We start from the raw sequence: 19,249 nt of genomic DNA, 5'->3' as shown, positions 1-19,249 counted from the left end.
TCAACCCCAGGAACCCAGCCAGTCACGTGGCGCTTTGGTCTCTGGCTCGCTTCCTCTGGGATCCTGATTTAACTCCCTCTCCTCCCTTCCCCCTCCCAGTCCCAGGCCCTCAGGGCACCACACCTATTTTGAGGGGCAGGTGCAGGGGACTGGAACTTCAGCTCAGCCTCCCGAAGGAAGGGACTTCGGGTCAGTTTTTCTGCCTGTCAACTGGGGACCCCACCCTACGACTGTCTCTATTCTGTTCACTGTTTACTCTTGCTTTCCCCTTTCTCTACGCCCTCCATCACCCCCCCCCCCCCGCCCCCCAACCCGCGTCAGTCTCCTGAGCCCTTTTGAGGGCCTGATTCCCTTCTGGGCACTGGGGGAAAGGGGACGGTGAGAGGAAAGGGGAGACAGAACCCAAGATTCCCAAGGGAGCTTCCAGGACTAGTCTGAAACTCCACAAGGCGACAGGGTGGAACTGGCCAGACTCTGGCATCACACAGACCTGGATTCGAATTTAATTTTGCCTCTGACCAACTGCTGATTTTGAACCCTTCGTCTCTCTGGACCTCAGTTGTCCCCTCCGTGAAATGGGGGCCCTACGGAGAGGAAGGGAGGGAAAAGTCCAGAAGAGGAGCTGACCTGAACTAGGGGCTTCCCCTCCAACCGCCGCGCCCCTTCCCCAGCCCCGGAGCGCAGCGGTGCCTCCCAGTCCCTCGTCCCTCCGCCGCAGGCTCCTCCTCCACTGACATCAGAGCCGCAGGCGGGCGGAGGGAGCCAGCAGAGCCCGAGCCGAGCCTCAGCGAGGGAGCGAGCGGGCGGGCGGGCCAGGCGCGGAGCGGCGGCAGACAGCAGCCGGCAGCCAGAGCTCAGCTGCAGCCACTTCGGGCCTTCCAGCCAGCCCCGCGGCGGGGCAGCCGCAGGTACAGCCCAGGGGCCAACCCGCCTGTGCTCCTGGGCTCCGAGGAGGGGCGGCTGGACCCACCAGCCGCTGGATCCTCTCCCCCAGGGATGGGATAGGTGCCTAAGGGAGCTAGACTCTGGATGGGCAGGGCAGGGCAGGGCCTTTCTCTCCTACCTCTGCCCCCAGGCCCCGCAGGTGCCAGGCGGCCGGTGGGGAACTGAGTGGGTAATGTCGGAAGGTGGGAAGGGTGTGCGTGTGGGTGCGTCTGCGTTCAGATGGGTCTGAATGTGGAAGGACTGGGCATTGGAGCTATAAATATGTGGGGCCGTGTTGGGGTGTGCTAATGTCTTAGCACAAGCGTGTGCATCAGATACGGAGCTACAGTGTAAGGGTATCCTTATGGGTGGGGATATCTGGGAATCAGTGTTTTTGTTGCAGATGTGTGTCCAGGTGTGGTGCATGCTAGCATCTGGCTCAAGGGTGGTAAGAGTGGAGGCTATATGTGTATTGAGGATGTTTGAAGTTAGGTATGTAAGGAGTTGGGGTTCAGTTTGGAACATAGGAGCTTTTAAGGTGTATAGAAACAGGATGAAGGGTATGAGTGTATCTGGGATGTCTGGTACATAGGTGAGGAATATGTGTGTGTGTGTGTGTGTGTGTGTGAGAGAGAGAGAGAGAGAGAGAGAGAGAGAGAGAGGGAGAGAGATGTGGTCTAAGTGTGTGCAGATGTGTGTTTTTGGGGTGTAAGAGGGATCTGTGGGAGGGATGTTGGGATGTGAGGATGTCTGGGGGAGTGTATCTTTGGACATGTGTGCTGATGCCTGGGTACACATGTATGATCAGGTGTTGGGGTATCTGGGGATGGAATGTACTGAATCTGGGGGCAGGTATTGTGGGTGGAGCTTGGTGTGGTGTGTCCAGGTGCAGAGATATGTGTGGAACTAGAAGGGTTGTATTTGCCAGGCCTCCAAGTGGGCTTTAAAACTGTGTTTCTAGAGCCTACCATCATATCTCCTTTCCTAGAAGTTTCTGCTCCTGGGATGGGTGGCTAGGACCCCCTGGAAACAAGGTCCTATCCAAGGAGTGGGGTCTCACACCAGGGACTCTAGTCAGGACACCTTCCTTTCATTCTCCCACAGGGGAAACAGGCCCTCCTTGAGGTCACACAGCATACTGGGTCTGAATGGGCTCCAGTCTGGCCGCATATTGGAAGGACAAGCTGAGAGTGGCCCTGTCAAAGTCCTTGGCACTCAGCAAGCTTAACTGGGCCCCAGCCAGTCATCATTTGGGCAACTTTGGACCCAGTCCATATCTGTCTCCAACCTCAGTCTCCCTATTCTCCATCTGATAAATGGGGAGAGAACTCCCTGCTGACAGAGGTCTCTGAAGAAAGGTACAGGCTGGAGCAGGGTCAGAAGAAGCCAGGAGGGGACAGACTGGGTAGGACCATTTCTCAGGCTTCTGGGACCCAAACAGGGAGCCAGGAGGGAGAGGGGGTATAATAGGTGGCCTGGGGAGCTCCAGCTGTGGCTGCTGTTGCCGTGGTAACTGTGCAGAAGGAGCTATTTAAAAACGTGGCTGAGATATTGCTGGAAGCCCAGGCTGCCGGAAACCTGATTTCCGAGAGACTGGGTGGAAGAAGAAAGAGGAAGGAGAGGAGACACCCTAGCAATTCCCAGGGTGGGGCTGGGACATTCCTGGTTCTGGAGACAGGGGGAACCCTCCAGGGCTGTGCACTTACTTGTACAAGCTGCTCTGGGGTCTTCTCTGCTGTTCTCCTGGAGGTCAGCATCCTCCTGAGTGTTTTGATTTGGAGAAGGAGAAACCTGGAGCTGAATAAATGAACAAATGACTTTGTTGAAAAAAGAATTCTGCCACCTTGAAGGATTTTCCTTTAGGCATGAGGATTTGTTGGGTGAACAAAAGACTAGTGAGTGAGTGAGTTTGCTGAATAACTTTGTCAAATGAATGAATCAAGGAATGAATACATGCAGGCTGAATGACTGAATGGGGCCTCAATTTCCTAAGTCCCAACATAGAAGGCTGGGCCCTACTGAGTCTTTTCCCTTCATTTCCCTTCTCAGGAGCCCTGGCTGTGGCCAGGGGGCAGTGGGCCATGCCGGGGGCAGTGGACGGCCCCAGCTGGAAGCAGGTGGAGGACATTAGGGACATTTACGACTTCCGTGATATTCTGGGAACGTGAGTCTCAGGGCAGGCAAGCGGGGGTGGAGGGGGAGGCTGTCTGTGAGCCGGGGTGTGGGGTTGGTAAGGTCCTTACTCTTGGGCCTGGCTGGCTGGGGAGACTGCATCCAGGGTGGTACTTCCTCTGGTCAGTTTATCACTGCTTCCTGTTTGCTATAGTCCAGGCCCTGCAGCGGCCTTGCCATGGCCCAGTCTGGCTCATCTTTTCACTTCTGGCTGACAGTGGGTGGAACAGAGGCTGCTCTTGGCTGCAGCTCTGGGTTCCTGTGAAGAGAACAAAGTAGGGGAGAATGAAGGAGCCAGTCTTTCCAATGTTTGGCCAAGAGCTGGGGATTTTGGCCTAGGTTTAGGAAATGAAGCTGGGCATGGCTCTGTTCTCAGTGGTGGGAATCCAGAAATAACTCAAACCTGATCTTTTCCCCTCAAGTTGATCCTAAATATGTGATGGAAGTACACCCAGGGAAAATGACAACAGGGTATATGATGTGTTCCTGTTAAAGTCAGGAATGAGGACTTTGTAGAGCTCAGAGTGATAGCTACTGCCTAGAGATAGGGACTGAAGGATGAGTAGAAGTGCACTTATCAGAGAGGGAGAAGGGCATTCCAGCCAGAAGGAAGCCTAAGCAAAGGCTGAGAAGCACGTTATGTGTGGAAAGAGGTGAAGAATGATAGAGTTGTAATCAGAGGCTAGGGGAAGAGTGGAAGATGCTTCTCTCTGAGAAGAGAGAACAGGTCATGTAAGACCTTGAAAGCCAAGCTATGGGGGCTGGACTTTATCTCATGGACCATAGGAAGACATTTAAGATATTTTGATGGGTTTGCAATTCAGGATAGTCACTCTGGCCAAACAAAGCATGGAGGGTAAATTGGAGAGGGACATGACTAGAAACCAGCAATGAGGCTATCACAGTCACTAGTTATTCTGATGATTGAGATTTTGCCATAAGAGATGCTTTTCTTTGACTTAGATTTCTTATCCCAGGCAACACAAATAGTCCTAGAAAGAAGATGCTAGGAAATCTTCCTTCATCAATCAGTGAACTTTAGTACATGAGTTTGTTCTTTTCTAACTAACTTGTAAAATATTGCTTCTCAACAATCAGTGAGCATACAGATCATCTGAGGATCTTGTTAAAAATGCAGATTCTGATTTAGTAAGTGTGAGGTTAAGGCCTGAGATTCTGCACTTCTAAAGTCCCCAGGTGATGCTGATGGTTCTTCAAATTTATAAAAGGTGTTACGTAAACCATGACTGAAATTGTAGCAGAAAAAGAAATGAATCAATTTTGCATGAATCAAAATGCCCAGGGCATAAACTTCAGGCATGGCTGGATCCAGGGGCTCACATGATGTTATCAGGAAATTATCTTTGTCACCAGGAAATTTCTTAGCTCTGATTTCATTTGTGTTGCCTTCATTCTCAAGCAGGCCCTCCTCAAGTGGTGGCAAAGATAACCACCAAAAGCTCCAGGGTTGCATCTTATCAGCTTGGAAGGAAAAAGAGCACCTTATTCTCAAAGTGCCAGTAACCTGGCTTGCATCATGTGACCCAATTACTGTAGCCAAGGATAGACTATTCTGATTGGCCAGCCGTGGGTCACGTGACCACCTCAGGGACCAGGGGTTGGAAGAGTGATGTAGGGAGGCTCATCTCATCTTCATGGTCCACAGGTGGTCATGATACCCATAGGGGTATGAAAGAAGGGCTGAAGGGAAGCTAAGGTTCCAGTTCCTCACCTCATGAATCCCCTTTCTTTGCAGGGGGGCCTTCTCAGAGGTAATCCTGGCAGAAGATAAAAGAACTCACAAGCTGGTGGCCATCAAATGCATCGCCAAGAAGGCTCTGGAGGGCAAGGAGGGCAGCATGGAGAACGAGATCGCTGTCCTGCACAAGTGCGTGGGCCACACTGTCTCTGTGTGGGTTGACCCTGCCTTGACTCCTCCTATTCTCTTCCTACCTCTGCTTTGGGCAAATCATTTAACCTGTGAGCCTCAAATTGCTCATTTATAAAATGGGGTAATAATCTCCACTTGGTAGGATTGTGGAGCACTTTAAAGGTCCCTTTATTTCAGGTGTCTGCTGCAACAGCTAATGCCACTGCTTGTTTATAGTGGCTTAACTTGTTCATTCAGATCTAAAAGTCAATCCTTGAACGTAGCTTGGACCATCGCATCTCAACTGGTGTTACTGAAGACCTACCTCAATTCCCCGTACATATTAAAGCCACTCAGGAAGTTCAAAAATACCTGTCTCACAGCCCCCTGACTAAATCAATAGCCAACTGTCTATAATTTGCTTATACTTGTGTGTAACCTGCTGCCCTCACTGGAAAGCTTATGGAGAACCTTCACTTCTATCCTCTCGCCTGAGTTTTCCAACCACCCTGGTCAGGGATTAACTGGTCATTTCCACTATTGGGTGTGGGAGGGGGCCTGAGGTCCAGAGAGGGTAAGGGATTTGCCCAAGGTCACAGAGCAACTTTGTGGCAGAGCCATGGCCCCTGTCAAGCTCAGTCACCATCATCGGTTCATTTATTGAGCATTCACTGTGTGCCAGACGTTGTGCCAAGATTCTTACCTGCATTTTCTCACGTGATCCTCACTCCAACTCTTTGAGGGAAGTACTGTCACTGGCTTCATATTATAGATAAGGAAACAGGCTTAATATTCAATGAATAAGTGAGCACTTACTCTACACCCGGTGTGGGAGGAACAATGGTAACATAAAGCCCCTGGTCTCCTGGAGCTGGCATTCTGGTGGGGGAGGCTGATAAACTTATAAACACAGACACTTTTAATTTTATTTTTTAATTAATTAATAATAATAATAATTATTATTATTTTTTTTAAAATTTTTTTTTTCAATGTTTTTTATTTATTTTTGGGACAGAGAGAGACAGAGCATGAACGGGGGAGGGGCAGAGAGAGAGGGAGACACAGAATCAGAAACAGGCTCCAGGCTCTGAGCCATCAGCCCAGAGCCCGACGCGGGGCTCGAACTCACGGACCGCGAGATCGTGACCTGGCTGAAGTCGGAGGCTTAACCGACTGCGCCACCCAGGCGCCCCAATTATTTTTAAGGTAGGCTCCATGCCCAGTGTGGAGCCCAATGTGGGGCTTGAACTCAAAACCCTGAGACCAAGGCCTGAGCTGAGATCAAGAGTCAGATGCTTGGGGTGCCTAGGTGGCTCAGTCAGTTAAGCTTCTGACTTTTTTTTTTTTAAACGTTTATTTATTTTTGAGAGACAGAGAGAGACAGAGTATGAGCAGGGGAGGGGCAGAGAGAGAGGGAGATACAGAACCTGAAGCAGGCTCCAGGCTCTGAGCCGAAGTTGGACGCTTGACCAACTGAGCCACTCCAAGCTTCTGACTCTTGATCTCAGCTCAGGTCATGATCTCATGGTTCACGAGTGTGAGTCTATGCTGTCAGCACAGAGCCTGCATGGAATTCTTTCTCTCCTCTCTCTCCCTCTCTTTCCACCCCCTCCCCCACACTCTCTCTCTCTCTCAAAATAAATAAAAACAAAGAATCACTTGCTTAACCGACTGAACCACCCAGGCACCCAGAAACATGTTAAAATCATATATTGATCAGTGCTGTGAGGTAAAAAGATTTGTCCCCAAATAGCACATAGTGGAGGCAGGTTAGACCGAGGTGTGTCTGATGCCAGAGCCCAGTGTTTATCTCTCTGTGCTCTCCTACCTTCCATTACATCATAATAAATCATGGTGAATCAGCTTTTCCTTTTGGGACCCAGAACCCTGGTTTGTCCTGCCTAGGTCTACAGTGGTGGTTCTTCAAGGTGAGTGTAGGAAAGTGGCTGAGCTATCCTCAGCTCTGAACCACCTCATTTCTCCTTTCAGGATCAAGCACCCCAACATTGTAGCCCTGGATGACATCTATGAGAGTGGGGGCCACCTCTACCTCATCATGCAGCTGTGAGTGGCCTCACCCCTTGCTCACATCTCTCCCCGCCGCCCCCCCCCCCTAGCTTCTCTGGCCAGACTGCCCTGTCCTCGGCTGCAGGGTGTCCGGTGGAGAACTGTTTGACCGCATTGTGGAGAAAGGCTTCTACACGGAGCGGGATGCCAGCCGCCTCATCTTCCAGGTGCTGGACGCCGTCAAGTACCTGCACGACCTGGGCATCGTACACCGAGATCTCAAGGTGGGGTGCAAGGGTGTGTGGTGAGCTGGGGTGCCGAGTGCGGCCTCCACATACCCCTCACTGTGTGATCTGGGGCAACTCTTACCCCATCCCCGAGCCTCGGCTTCCCATCTGCAAAATGCACCCTGTAAACCCTAAACTGCCTCCTCCCATTCCGGTTTGGACGCTCAAATGGACACCCAGGTGAATGGTGCTGCTATTTTATCCAAATAGTGCCTTGGTCTTTTTTTGATAATAAAAGTCCCACTTTGCTCTTTGTAGAAAACTTGGATAGGACAGCAAAACATAAAAAAGGAAGCCAGAAGCCCCTGTGAAACCCTACACCTCAGAGACTATGATGGGGTTCACATTTTGTAGTACATCTCCTCCAGTCTAGAAGAGCGCTGGGGTGAGACAGATCTGGACTTGAATTCTGTCCCTGCTACTCCCTAACTGTAGGTTCTCAGGCAAGTCCCTTTGCCTCTCAAGGCATCAGTTTTCTGACCTGTAAAGTGGGATTAGGCAGACTGGCCTGATAGGGATGTGGTAAGGATGAAATCAAGCACTAGCACAAGATCTGGCACAAAGTAGGTGCTTGAAAATTCTTTAGGGCCTCACAATACAAATCTGGCTTATGGAAAACTCCCACTCACATTCCCAAGTCCCTTGTCTTTTCTGGCCCTTGTCTTTTACTTTTAACTTCCTTGAGAACTTCCTTGAGTTTCTTGTGCCTGCAACCAAGATGGCAGCTGTGAAGCCACAGTGGCTTTTGGGGTGATGTCTTTGAGGTGGTGCTTGGAGAAGCAGAAGGTTCTGCCAGCCTCTGGCCATCTCTACCTCTTCCTTCCCTTCCACCTTCCAAGCCAGAGAATCTGCTGTACTACAGCCTGGATGAAGACTCCAAGATCATGATTTCTGACTTTGGCCTCTCCAAGATGGAGGACCCTGGCAGTGTGCTCTCCACAGCTTGCGGGACCCCAGGATATGTGGGTATGGAGCACCCTGGGCGGGGGCCATGGATAGGGGAGAGATCAGAAGCTGCAGGGCAGAGATCTGTCACCACCACCATGTCTCCTTCCTTCCATAGCTCCTGAGGTCCTGGCCCAGAAACCCTACAGCAAGGCAGTGGATTGCTGGTCCATTGGGGTCATTGCCTACATTCTGTGAGTAGGGTCTTGGCCATTGGGGCATGTGGCTCTAGCATTCTCCTCTCCCCTACTTTGCCCTCTTTCTCCTCTCTGCTATTTCTTCCTGCCATCCAAGTGTATACCTACCTATTAATGACTAATATTATTTCATTCAACACATACTATGTTTCTGGCACTGTGCTAAGTACTGGGGATTTAAAAGAGAAGAAAACAAAGTGCCTGCCCTGAGAGAGCAAAAATTCTAGTACAGTAGACAGACAATAAACAAGTAAATCTATAAAATGTCAGGTAGTAAAATACTATGAAGAAAAATCAAGCAGGGTTAGGGAGATGGGGATGGATGCCATTTTAGGTAAGGAGGTCAGGAAAAAAGGCATTTCTTAGGCTATCTCCTGGATGAAGTGAGGGAGAGACATTTGAGGTGTGGGGGAAGACATTTGAGGTGTGGGGGCAGAGGGAACAGCAAATGCAAGGCCCTGAGGAAGGAAAGACGGTAGCAAATTAAGAAACAGGCCAGTGTAGCTAGACAGGAGTGAACAAGGCACAGAGGGGCAGATTTCCCCTTTGTAAAAGGGGGAACTGCTTCCTGTGGGTGTTGCCTGACTCTTGAGACTACCTCAAAGCTCCATATTGGAGCCAATGGGTACACTGAAAGTGGAAATGAGGAGGAGTTTCTCCCTGCCCAGGCTCTGCGGTTATCCCCCCTTCTATGACGAGAATGATGCCAAACTCTTTGAACAGATTTTGAAGGCCGAGTACGAATTTGACTCTCCTTACTGGGACGACATCTCTGACTCTGGTATTTGATCCTTTGCCATCTTCCCCTGGGCCCTACCTCTGGTCAGACTCCCCAGCCCCAAACTAAGAGCTGTCTTCGAGACCAGACACCAAGCACCCCAGGTGCTTCCCTCTGCCTGGCCCCAGGCTGAGAAACTTGTAGGCATTCATTCAGTCTTCAAAACTAGTATTTTTGAAAATACCACACCCAATGACTTCATTATGCCTGAAATACCACCATAGAAGTTTTCATATGTTCTTTTGTACCTCTTACCAGGAGGCAAAACTGTGAAGCCATTATTGGTCACTTACACATCAGTGTGAATATACTGAGCAGAATCTTTTTTAAGAACAAGTTTTTCTTAAGGGAAAAAGGAGAGAACTGGAAGGCTGGGGTGGGTGGGGGGAGCTTAGAGACTAAGAGTACAGGTGGGGTCGGGCGGTACATATACAGATCTGGCCTCTTGTCTTGCTTGGATGCCAGGCCAGACCCAAGGGGGTGGGTTTTGTGTTGGGGGTATCCACAGGTACCATCATGCTATTTCTCTTTGCTGTTTTCTTGGGGATTCAGCCAAAGACTTCATCCGGCACTTGATGGAGAAGGATCCAGAAAAGAGGTTCACCTGTGAGCAGGCCTTGCAGCACCCGTGGTGAGAGCTCCAATAAGCTGCAGGCTGGGGTGGGGTCTGGGGCCCCCAAACCTGTCTTTGCCTTCATAGACAACCCTCCACACACCCCATCCTAGGATTGCAGGAGATACGGCTCTAGATAAGAATATTCACCAGTCGGTGAGCGAACAGATCAAGAAGAACTTTGCCAAGAGCAAGTGGAAGGTGAGCCCATGTCCCTAGTCCTGGGTCCCAGCCTCCCCAGATGTCCTCCCCACCTCTCTCCAGGCCTCAGCTCACACAGCACCTAGCACCATGTCACAGTAACTGCTCAGGGACACTTACAAGAACTTCATTCATTCATTCATTCATTCATTCAACACTCCCTGACATTCTATCCCAGTGAGTCCCTGACTGCCAAGAACAGTATAATTCTTCTTTACTGTTTGTTTGTTTGTTTATTTATTTATTTAGACTGCGAGTGGGAGAAGGGCAGAGAGAGGGAGGAGAGAGAATCCCAAGCAGCCTCCATGCTCAGTGTGGAGACTGATTCGGGGCAAGATCCCATGAGCCATGAGATCTTGACCTGAGCCGAAATCAAGAACTGGATGCTTAACCAACTGCACCACCCTGGAACACTATAATTCTTAAAGAGACATCTACTCCAACCTATGGGGTCCTGGAAGGGACATATGGGCATTTGATGGCCTGATAGACCTGTCAGACCTGACAGCTGAGTAGGAATTAGCCAGGTACAACAGAACAATGTCTGAGGCAGAGAGGACCAGTATGCAGAAGTCCAGGGGCAAGAGAGTGAGTGTGTCCATTCAGGGAAGTACAAGTAGTAAGTCTGGATGGAATGGAGGGGCTGTGGGGCAAGAGCCCAGACTGGAGATGGAAGTAGAGGCCTTGAGTGCCACAGTGGAGAACTAACTTGGTCCTGAGGACACTGAGGAGACCCAGGATTTTTAGCAGTAACCTGCCCTCTGGAAAGGGCTCTCAGGATGCAGAGAGAGGTATGGAGTCAAGGCTGGGAGACCCCTTAGAAGGCTGTGGCAGAGATGTGGGCAGGAGACAGTGAGGGCTTGGACCAGAGAACAGTGGATGGCTCAGGAGTCCTTTAAGAGGTAGAATTGACAAGAAGTGATGGTAGAAGAGATGTTGGCAGAGAGAGGAGATGTCAAAGGCTGGCCCAAGATTTTGGTTGGGGAAAAGGTGAATGGTGGTACTGTTACTGAGATGGGGATCCCAGGGGCACACAACTGTCTTGGGGTGGATGACTATGGTTTTGGACATGGTGAATATGAAGGATGTGTGGGACACCTTCGTAGATATGTTGAATAGAGAATGATACACATACCGGGGTAAGTTATTTAACCTGTCTGTGCCTCAGTTTTCTCCTCTGGCAATGGTGACGCTAATAGTATCCACCTCAAAGACCTTTGTGAAGATTAAATGAATTGCCAAATAAAGTGCTTAGAACAGTGTCTGACACATACTGCTATTTTAAGTGCTTGCTATGATGTGAATATGAATTTATACATAAAGGGTTGTATATACTTGTTCATGTATACACATTACATATATATATATATATATATGCATTATCTGTGTAAATATATAATGTGGCTGAATGTAATTTAATAAAGCCTTGTAGAGGTTTCAGGGAGTTTTAGGGGATCAACCAATAACACCTGAATGAAAATGACAAAACCACCCCATGAATCTCACTGCCAGACCCTGTCCCATGATCTCCAGCTCTCAAAAGTCCCCTTTTTCCCCTTCTCCCCACAGCAAGCCTTCAATGCCACGGCTGTGGTGCGGCATATGAGAAAGCTACAGCTGGGCACCAGCCAGGAGGGACAGGGACCAACGGCGAGCCATGGGGAGCTGCTGACACCAGCAGCTGGGGGTGAGGACCAGTGCTCTGTGGAAGGGCATGGGTGGGAAGAGACATACAGGCTGGAGTGGAGGGTCTGCTCCTACGACCAATCTTGTTCTCTCTCCCCATGTAGGGCCGGCGTCTGGCTGCTGCTGTCGAGATGGCTGTGTGGAGCCGGGCTCAGAAATGTCTCCTACTCTGCCCCCCCAGCTCTAGGGCCCCAGATCCAGGGTCCAGATCCTTTGTGTGGGAGGGGTTGGGGCAGCCTGCTCCCCTTCCCTCCCTGAATTGGAGTTACCCAGCCCCACTGCCTTCCCACCCCTTTCCCTATCACTCCTCCACTGCATTTTCCATACAAATGTTTCTATTTTATTGTTCTTTCTTGTAATAAAGGGAAGAGATAAAAACATAGTAGCTCTGTCTCACCAGATAACCTCCACCCCACAATGTTGTGCAAACTACTTAATGTAAGGGTACCTGGCCCCTGAGGTAGCTGCAAGAAGCCCTCTTCCCAACATGAGACTGGATGGGGAAGAGAGGTGAGGAAAGGTATTTGGGGTATCCCTTTGTCCAGTGCCCCCCACCTAGCCTTCAAGGCCTGTAGATCTCCTGCGCTTTGCTGGTGGCTCCTGAGCTCGGTGGAGTTGGCGCAGGTCAGCACTGAACAGCACCTGGGGACAGTGGGGAAGGACACTGCATGGGGTCAGGGTACATGGGGTCAGGACTGATGGGGCCAGTGGCAGTGTGGAGAGGTATACAGGCAGCAGGGCCAGGGCAAGGAACATCCACTAGAGTCAGGACTGGGGTGGGTAGAGTCCAGTAGGGTCACCTGAAATGGTGGTGGTGGAAGGGTCTACTGGGTCAGGACGGGGGGAGGAGTCTTATGGGGTCTGGGCTGGAGGAGGAGAGGGAGCCTCAGAACACTTACTGCTTGGGCCCAGCCAGCATAAGGTCCCCACAGGCTCCGGAAAAAGTTTCCTATGCCAGAAGTGAAAAGGTGAAATTAATTGGCCTTCCTACTTATTCCCTATCCACAGGAGTGGGATTTTACAGAGAGGTATGAAAAGTTTCTACCACCTCAGCCCGCTGCTAGCCCCAGCATCCCACTCTCTCCTTACCCAGTTCCTTGTTAGCCTGGGGGCTTGGACCCTTGGCCTGGGACATGGTGGGGTGCCAGCTGTAGTCACGCTGGGCAATCTGCCACATGTGGATATCCACGGGCACGGCCTGGGGCTTGTCTAGGGCCATCAAGCAGATGCAGTCAGCTACCTTTGAGAGACAAAGAGTGAGCCACAGAGGAGGAATGGCAGGATCCAACCAGCATCCTATTTCTAGTCCCAAAGTTGGCTGCTTCCTCCTCCACTCTGAGGTTACTATTATTTTATACTTTCAATCAATACACACTCTCTTTTAATAATTTTAAAAATAGATATGATGAGGGGTGCCTGGATGGCTCAGTTGGTTGAGAGTCCTACTTGTCTCAGGTCATGATCTCACAGTTCATGAGTCTGAAACCCATATTGGGCTCTGTGCTGACAGTTCGGAACCTGGAGCCTGCTTCGGATTCTGTGTCTCCCTCTCTCTCTGCCCCTTCCCAGCTGATGCTCTGTCTGTCTGTCTGTCTCTCTCTCTCTCTCAAAAATAAGTAAACATTAAAAGAATTTTTTTAAAATAGGTATGATGAGAGTGCCACTGTGTAAACATCTATGTAGGCCAGTTCCTCATCATAACCTGGGAAGAAGGCAGTTACTACATCTATTCTGCAGACAAAAAAGTGAGATTCCGAAAGATGAAGTGACTTGGCCAAGGTTACATGGCTAGGAAGAGGCATAACCAAGATTTAATGTTAGGTTGAGGTTCTTTAAAAAAACTTAAAAAAAAAAAAAGTTTTTTAAACAAAACTCTATTTTTTAAACTATAGAGAAGTATAAAGAAGAAAATAAATGCCAAATTCCCAATCATCTTACTGCTAGCTAACCTTGATATTAAACAAAAAGATTTATAAGTACGTAAAATTTCAAGATAAAAACATGAAAAGGAGAAACATCTTCTGATTTGTCTTCCCAAATGTAACCACTCTTAAGCTTCCAATGATTCCTTCTGGAAAATTCTGCATACATAGAGCAGTGTATATGTGCATCAGAACAAATGGCCTTTCTAAAAAATGCACTCAAGGGACAATGTAATTTTTTTTTAAAGTCTATTTATTTATTTATTTTAAAAAGTAATCTCTATACCCAATGTGGGTCTTGAACTCATGACCCTCAGATCAAGAGTTGCATGCTCTTCTGACTGAGCCAGCCAGGTGCCCTGGGACAATATCCTTTATACTCTTTCTGCACTTTGCATTTTCTCTAATAAAACATCTGCTTGTATCCTTTCTCCTTTTTGCCCTGCCTCCAGAAGCCAAGCATGTACCCAGCTCTTAGGCCTGCCTTGTCTCCTTCTCTGCTACTCTCTGCGTGAATGGTGAGGGTAGCTCCTGTGCCCCTGGGACATTACCTTGGTGCCCACCCCAGGCAAGGTGCAGAGGGCCTTGTGGGCCTCCTCGTAGGGGGCCTTGTGCAGTTGCTGCAGCCAGGGCAACCCGCCCTGTTCTTCTAGGATGGCTCGGGCACTGGCATTCACGTAGCGGGCACGATACCCCAGGCCCAGCTTCCTGAGCTGAGCTTCTACCTCTGGCCCTGTGGGTGAATGGGGAAGAAAGCAGGGGTCAGGGATCCTCAAATCTTTCCTGTCTTCAGGCTAGTGTGTGAGGCCTCTACCCCCTACAGGAATGCTTTCCCTAAGCACCTCTCTCCCACCTCATCACCCTCTGTGAGACCCCAGGACACTTGCATATTCAAAAGAAAGGGTTAAAGCCTGAGTTTGCTCCTCTGCAAATATTTTCTGAGCACTTACTACCCAGTGTTGGTCACTGGAGCAGGGACTAAGAAGGACTTGCTGCCCTGGAGGAACTCCCCAGTTATCCTTTCCAAAGTGCATTTACACCCACGATCTAAAATAATGGTCATAATAACAATAACAGCTTCTATTATCAAGTGCTGGGTATTATGCATGGGCAAAGTACTTTAGGTACATTATCATGCTTTTCTCAAGGACCCGGACAACAGTATGGCTATTTTCCCAATTTTACAGATGGAGAAAATAAGAACTTAGAAGAGGTTAATAACTTGTTCAAAAAAGGACATGGTGGAGATGGGATCTTGTACCCAGGTCTGGGAAACAAATGCGTGTGCTCTTAGCCTATTAGAGCACCCTGCCTCACGACTGCTTTACTCACCACTCAAACCCTGCTGGATAGAAACTGTTATTCCCATCCTACAAATAAGAGAAGCTTCAATAGGTAAATGAATTCTTTTGGTCTTATGACTACTAAGCTGGGAGCTGAGACCCAAGACTGGGTTTCTTTTTTTCCCCCCAATACTGGGTTTCTAAGCACCAAAAACATTCTCTTTTCTCTAGGTATCCTGTCTCCTTGCTATGCAGTCCCTAAGCACTTCTTCTAGCTTTATTCTCACATCTACCAACTGATATACTTGCTTCTGTAAAATACTTCCCTCACAAGGCTGGTATAAAGAACATATATGTTCTTGGATGCAAAATTGTTGGGTTCACTGTAGAGTTAGCAACTTTAATTTTCTGCATACTTCCTGTATGTCAAATACTGCACTATGTGCAGTATGTGTATTTCTTAACCCTTGTGGCAACTCTGATAGGTAAGTGCCATTATTCTCCCATTCCACAGATGAAGAAACTGAAACACAGAGTGATTAAATAATGTGCTCCAGGTCATATAGGTAGATGTCAAATGCCAGAAGAATTCAGATGTAGGTATTCTCCAGAAGAGTGGTCTTAACCCCATACTACTGTATACTATGTGTTTTTTAAATTTTTTATGAAGCAGTGAACCTATGGGGTAAAAAGCACAGGCTAGTGAGGTGCTGACGTTTCAAGGACAGACAGGGAGGATGAAGCAGGGCTGATCAGACCAGGCAAGATGGTTCTGGATGAGGAGGGTGTTTGGGAAGGCAGGAAGCTTTGAGATGGGAGATGGGGACCAGGGGAGAACCGAACAGACCCTGAAAGCTATTGGAGGGTCTGAGCGCAGGGACCCACCTACTCACCAGCCAGGGCCTGCAGGTTGGGGAAGCCATGGTAGGTGACATCATCCAGCTGGATGAGCCGAGGTCCGAAAGCCTGGCAGAGGCGTTCTACCATGCCGGTTATGCGAGCAATGTTGTTGTTGGAGGAACAGATGAAGGAGAAAAGGCACTCGACGGGGTCCTGTTGCAGAAGTCGAACACCTGGAGACCAGAAAGGTAGGCGGTAGGATACAGACCTGGTGTCAGGAGTGGCCTCTTCCCACCCTCAGATCCTAGGCACTGAAGATCTAGGAGGATCTAGGGGAATGAGGGAAAGCGTTGATAGAGAAAACAACACCAGAGCACTCATTCCTCATAGGTCGGGGTTATCTTTACATTCCAGGGATAAAGAAGCCACAGTGTAAACACAACGAGCGTGGGGATTTGTGTCCATGGGGATTTGTGTCTGTTTTGTTCACATAGCAGATGCTCTGTAAATATTTATAGAATGAATGAGGTCACCTGTCCCAGGTCACACAGCCAGGATGTGGCTCAATATCCTGTCACCACACTATGGTAATCAGCAAAACAATAATAGTAATAATAATTACTATATATCAGGCACTATTCTAAGCAAAACTTTACACGTATTAGCTCCTTTAATCCTCATAAAATCTTATGAAGTGGATTATAATCCCCATTTTACAGATGGTGAAACTGCGTAATTTAACCAAATTACAAGAACTCCAACCCCTGTCCCAATCCTTGTACTCACCTTGGAATTTGTGAGCCACCTCTTGAAAGTGGGGGTCCACGGAACTCCAGTGGTGATATAGTTGAGCCAGGCTGACATCCAGCTGGAAGTACTGGTGCACAGTCTTTAGCTCTTCTGGTGTGGGCCTGCCAACCCAACCCTTGTCCCCTCGGTACACAGTACAGTAGATCTGCTCCTCAGTCTGGGTCAGTGTCCATACTTGGTTCCCCAGCACGCCAGTCCAGTACGCAGGGTTTTGCTCCCTCCACCTGAGCCCCCAGGCACACAGCAACTCTGGTACTCAGTTTTCCTTCTTGCACCCTTTAGGGCCCTCCCATCCTACAACAGCTCCATACACAACACTGACTTAGGAAATGCAAAGTCGTTTGATTCTCACAACACGGCACTGGCCTTTTTTTGGTTTCTTTTGTTAAAGTTTATTTATTTTGAGAGCGAGTGTGTGTGTGTGTGTGTGTGTGTGCGCGCGCTTGCACTTACGCGGGCAAGGGGCAGAGAGAGGGGGGAAAGAGAATCCCAAGCAGGCTCCACGCTGTCAGCGCAGCGCCCAGGCACCCGCATTGCACTGGCTTTTTACCTCCACCTTAGAAAGGAGGTAAACAAGCTCACCACCCGCGTCTGCTTCCTCTTCTGCACCCTGAGGTTTCTTCCATCACCCCCAAAATTCCTTTACATTCCAGAACTGCAGTGTTGAGGGGCCAAGAATCAGGGTCACTCACCGGAAGGACTGTCCGGAAGCCAGAACCAGGTCCAGGCGCAGTTCCGAGCGTGGACAGGGGATGGAGGCCCACAGGGCCGGGAAAGAGGCTAGAGTACGATGTCTCATGCTCCAGAGCAAAAAGGACCCAGCTAACAATTCCACGCCAGGCTCCGCCCCATAATGGCCCCGCCCACTCAGTACCAGCTCCACTCATCGCCAAAAGACCTTGACCACACAGTCAGCACTCTTTAAGGCCTTGCCCACTAAGCCCTAGCCTCTAAAAGTTTATTGAAGGCCCGTCCAATTTCATTTAATTCCTCCACTCCCTGCAGGCCCCGCCCCTTACAGTCCACCAGGGCACCAACCCTCCTGACCTTTCCCGTTATGAATGCTCTCCCGGCCACGCCTCCCGGCGCGCACCACTGCGCTCAGAGCTGCCGCGACTTCGGCAAGCGCGCGCAAACGCACTCTTCCGGCTTCTCCAGGGAGCCGACTTCGCTCTCACCGGAAGTAGGATTCAAGCCTGGCTTATTGGATCCGGAGGTAGCCAATCCGAGCAGAAGAGGCACCAATGAGAATAGGGTGTGACGGCGGATGGGCGGGTCTCTCCGAGGGGCCGCAGCGGTTGGCGCGCGCTGGGCTCGCTGCCCGCTCTTGGCCTTGCCTTTGGGGTTGTCTGCACTGGGCACGCAAGGGTGTCCGATCCCCGCCCCCCGCCGACCGGTCGCAGAATGCGCCCTCAGGCCCCCATCCGCACTGCCAGATCTCCTCGGAACCCTGGGGTTCCTCATGGCTTGCTCGCCCGCAGAGCCAAATCCTGTCCCCCACCACCCTCAGAGAGCCTTTCTCCACCGAGCCTCTCCAGTCAGATACTCGCCCTCCTGACTGAGAATTGGACCCGAACACAGCTCGGGCCCCTCCGAGCGGCGGAGACGTCTCCACAGCGTCCGCCGCCTGAGGATTGAGTCTTCGCGCTCGCCGGCTAAGCCGCTCCCCTCCAAGGCCTCGCCGAGCCTCGACTCCAGTCAGGTCTCTTCAGAGTTCACTCCGTCAGAGACCTTCGTCCTCCAACTGCCGCGCCCCGCGCTACCCAGCCGCTCTACCCAGCTGCTCCCTTCAGTCGCAGGGCATTCCTTAAACAGTGCTCCATCATCTCACACCCTGTGCCCACTGGGGCTTGTGGGCGCGATGCAGCCCGTCTGCCTCTTCCAGTTTCCAGGGCGGGCTGCCTGGGCCCAAGAAAGATGTGTTATGTAATTTCTTCCCTTCTGGAGGAAGACAGTAAGCAAGGACCTAGGAGACATGAACTTTATCTGGGCCACTTTTCACCTCATAGCGCTGTGATCTGAAGTTACTGTGGTTCAGTGAGTAGACCGCAAATTCCTTAAGGGCAAGATTTGTGACCCACCCGCAGTACCTAGTAGGGAGGAGCATCACGTGCATGGTTATTATCAGACAAATGCTATTTTTGTCTGTTCCACTCCGAAGCTGCAAGGCCCTGGGCAACTACCTCCTGTGGCTGAATCCTCTCTAGGTGTGCCAGCCCACAGGTGTCCCATACTTGGAAAGCATTCCTGCAGTAACTGAATGAATCATCGGTAAAGGAGACGCCAAGGTTGGGAATGAATGCAGAGCAATCCTCTACATACCTGCTAGGTCCCCAGTTAAACGGGAAGGTCACAGCTATGGGGACTCTGAAGCACTTGGGACTAACCTACTGGCAAAGGACTTGAAGCCTCTGAAATTCATGAAGGAGCCGTAGACTTCTTCTAGCAGTTAGTTCTGAATACTGGTTAAAGAGCCAGCTTTGTAGACAGACCGGAGTTCAAATCCTAGCTCTGCGCCTTCCTAGTTGTGGGAACTTAGGCAAGTTACTTAGTTTTTCTAAGCCTCAGTATCTTTGTGGAGATAACCACCTTATTAACTTTCCCTATAGTTTTTGCAAGGATTACATAAAATTGTGTATCTAAAAGTGCTTAGAAAAAGGCTTGCCACCCAGTGAGTGCCTGGGAAATGGGAGCTATCATATTATCCTGGCTGT

At 50.0% G+C, this 19,249-nt stretch overlaps 2 protein-coding genes across 4 annotated transcripts; one reads left to right on the top strand and one right to left on the bottom strand.

Annotated features, from left to right (window-relative positions):
* The first annotated feature begins 388 nt into the window (after positions 1–388).
* Positions 389–12,029, top strand: CAMK1 (calcium/calmodulin dependent protein kinase I). The gene is made up of 12 exons (XM_049640956.1): positions 389–908; positions 2,974–3,088; positions 4,853–4,984; positions 6,956–7,030; positions 7,119–7,257; positions 8,100–8,226; positions 8,324–8,399; positions 9,071–9,183; positions 9,733–9,811; positions 9,907–9,994; positions 11,564–11,681; positions 11,785–12,029. Exons 2-12 carry the CDS (start codon positions 3,006–3,008, stop codon positions 11,865–11,867), a joined length of 1,113 nt encoding a protein of 370 aa, XP_049496913.1. The 5' UTR covers positions 389–908; positions 2,974–3,005; the 3' UTR covers positions 11,868–12,029.
* On the bottom strand, positions 2,359–17,782 carry OGG1 (8-oxoguanine DNA glycosylase). Of its 3 annotated transcripts, XM_049640957.1 has the most exons (7): positions 17,228–17,677; positions 16,512–16,759; positions 15,779–15,958; positions 14,154–14,335; positions 12,770–12,920; positions 12,580–12,629; positions 12,116–12,322 (listed from the first exon to the last, which is right to left on the bottom strand). In XM_049640957.1, the coding sequence occupies exons 1-7, from the start codon at positions 17,332–17,334 to the stop codon at positions 12,236–12,238; spliced, it is 1,005 nt and encodes a 334-aa protein (XP_049496914.1). In that variant the 5' UTR covers positions 17,335–17,677; the 3' UTR covers positions 12,116–12,235. The 3 variants fall into 3 exon arrangements, 2 of the variants coding, with proteins under 2 accessions (XP_049496914.1, XP_049496916.1); XR_007459921.1 differs by lacking the exons at positions 12,116–12,322; positions 12,580–12,629; positions 12,770–12,920; positions 14,154–14,335 and adding exons at positions 2,359–2,721; positions 3,168–3,355 and having other exon boundaries at positions 17,228–17,782; XM_049640959.1 differs by lacking the exons at positions 12,116–12,322; positions 12,770–12,920 and having other exon boundaries at positions 12,576–12,629; positions 17,228–17,710.
* Between the last annotated feature and the right edge of the window lie 1,467 nt (positions 17,783–19,249).

This window comes from Panthera uncia, chromosome A2 (genome assembly GCF_023721935.1).
Source record: "Panthera uncia isolate 11264 chromosome A2, Puncia_PCG_1.0, whole genome shotgun sequence".
Classification (NCBI taxonomy): Eukaryota; Metazoa; Chordata; class Mammalia; order Carnivora; family Felidae; genus Panthera; species Panthera uncia.
Note: the sequence above shows the minus strand (reverse complement) of the source record. Positions and strands in the feature narration are given on the sequence as shown.

Bases quoted from the DNA above. Each gene is read 5' to 3' on its own strand.
- OGG1 (XM_049640957.1), bottom strand. From the start codon at position 17,334: ATGAGACATCGTACTCTAGCCTCTTTCCCGGCCCTGTGGGCCTCCATC. The intron at 14,336-15,778 runs GTGAGTAGGTGG...ATTCACCCACAG, and splicing joins CAACCTGCAGGCCCTGGCTG to GGCCAGAGGTAGAAGCTCAG. The intron at 12,921-14,153 runs GTAATGTCCCAG...TGTCTCTCAAAG, and splicing joins TGCCTGGGGTGGGCACCAAG to GTAGCTGACTGCATCTGCTT.
- CAMK1 (XM_049640956.1), top strand. From the start codon at position 3,006: ATGCCGGGGGCAGTGGACGGCCCCAGCTGGAAGCAGGTGGAGGACATT. The intron at 7,258-8,099 runs GTGGGGTGCAAG...CCACCTTCCAAG, and splicing joins TCGTACACCGAGATCTCAAG to CCAGAGAATCTGCTGTACTA. The intron at 9,995-11,563 runs GTGAGCCCATGT...TTCTCCCCACAG, and splicing joins TTGCCAAGAGCAAGTGGAAG to CAAGCCTTCAATGCCACGGC.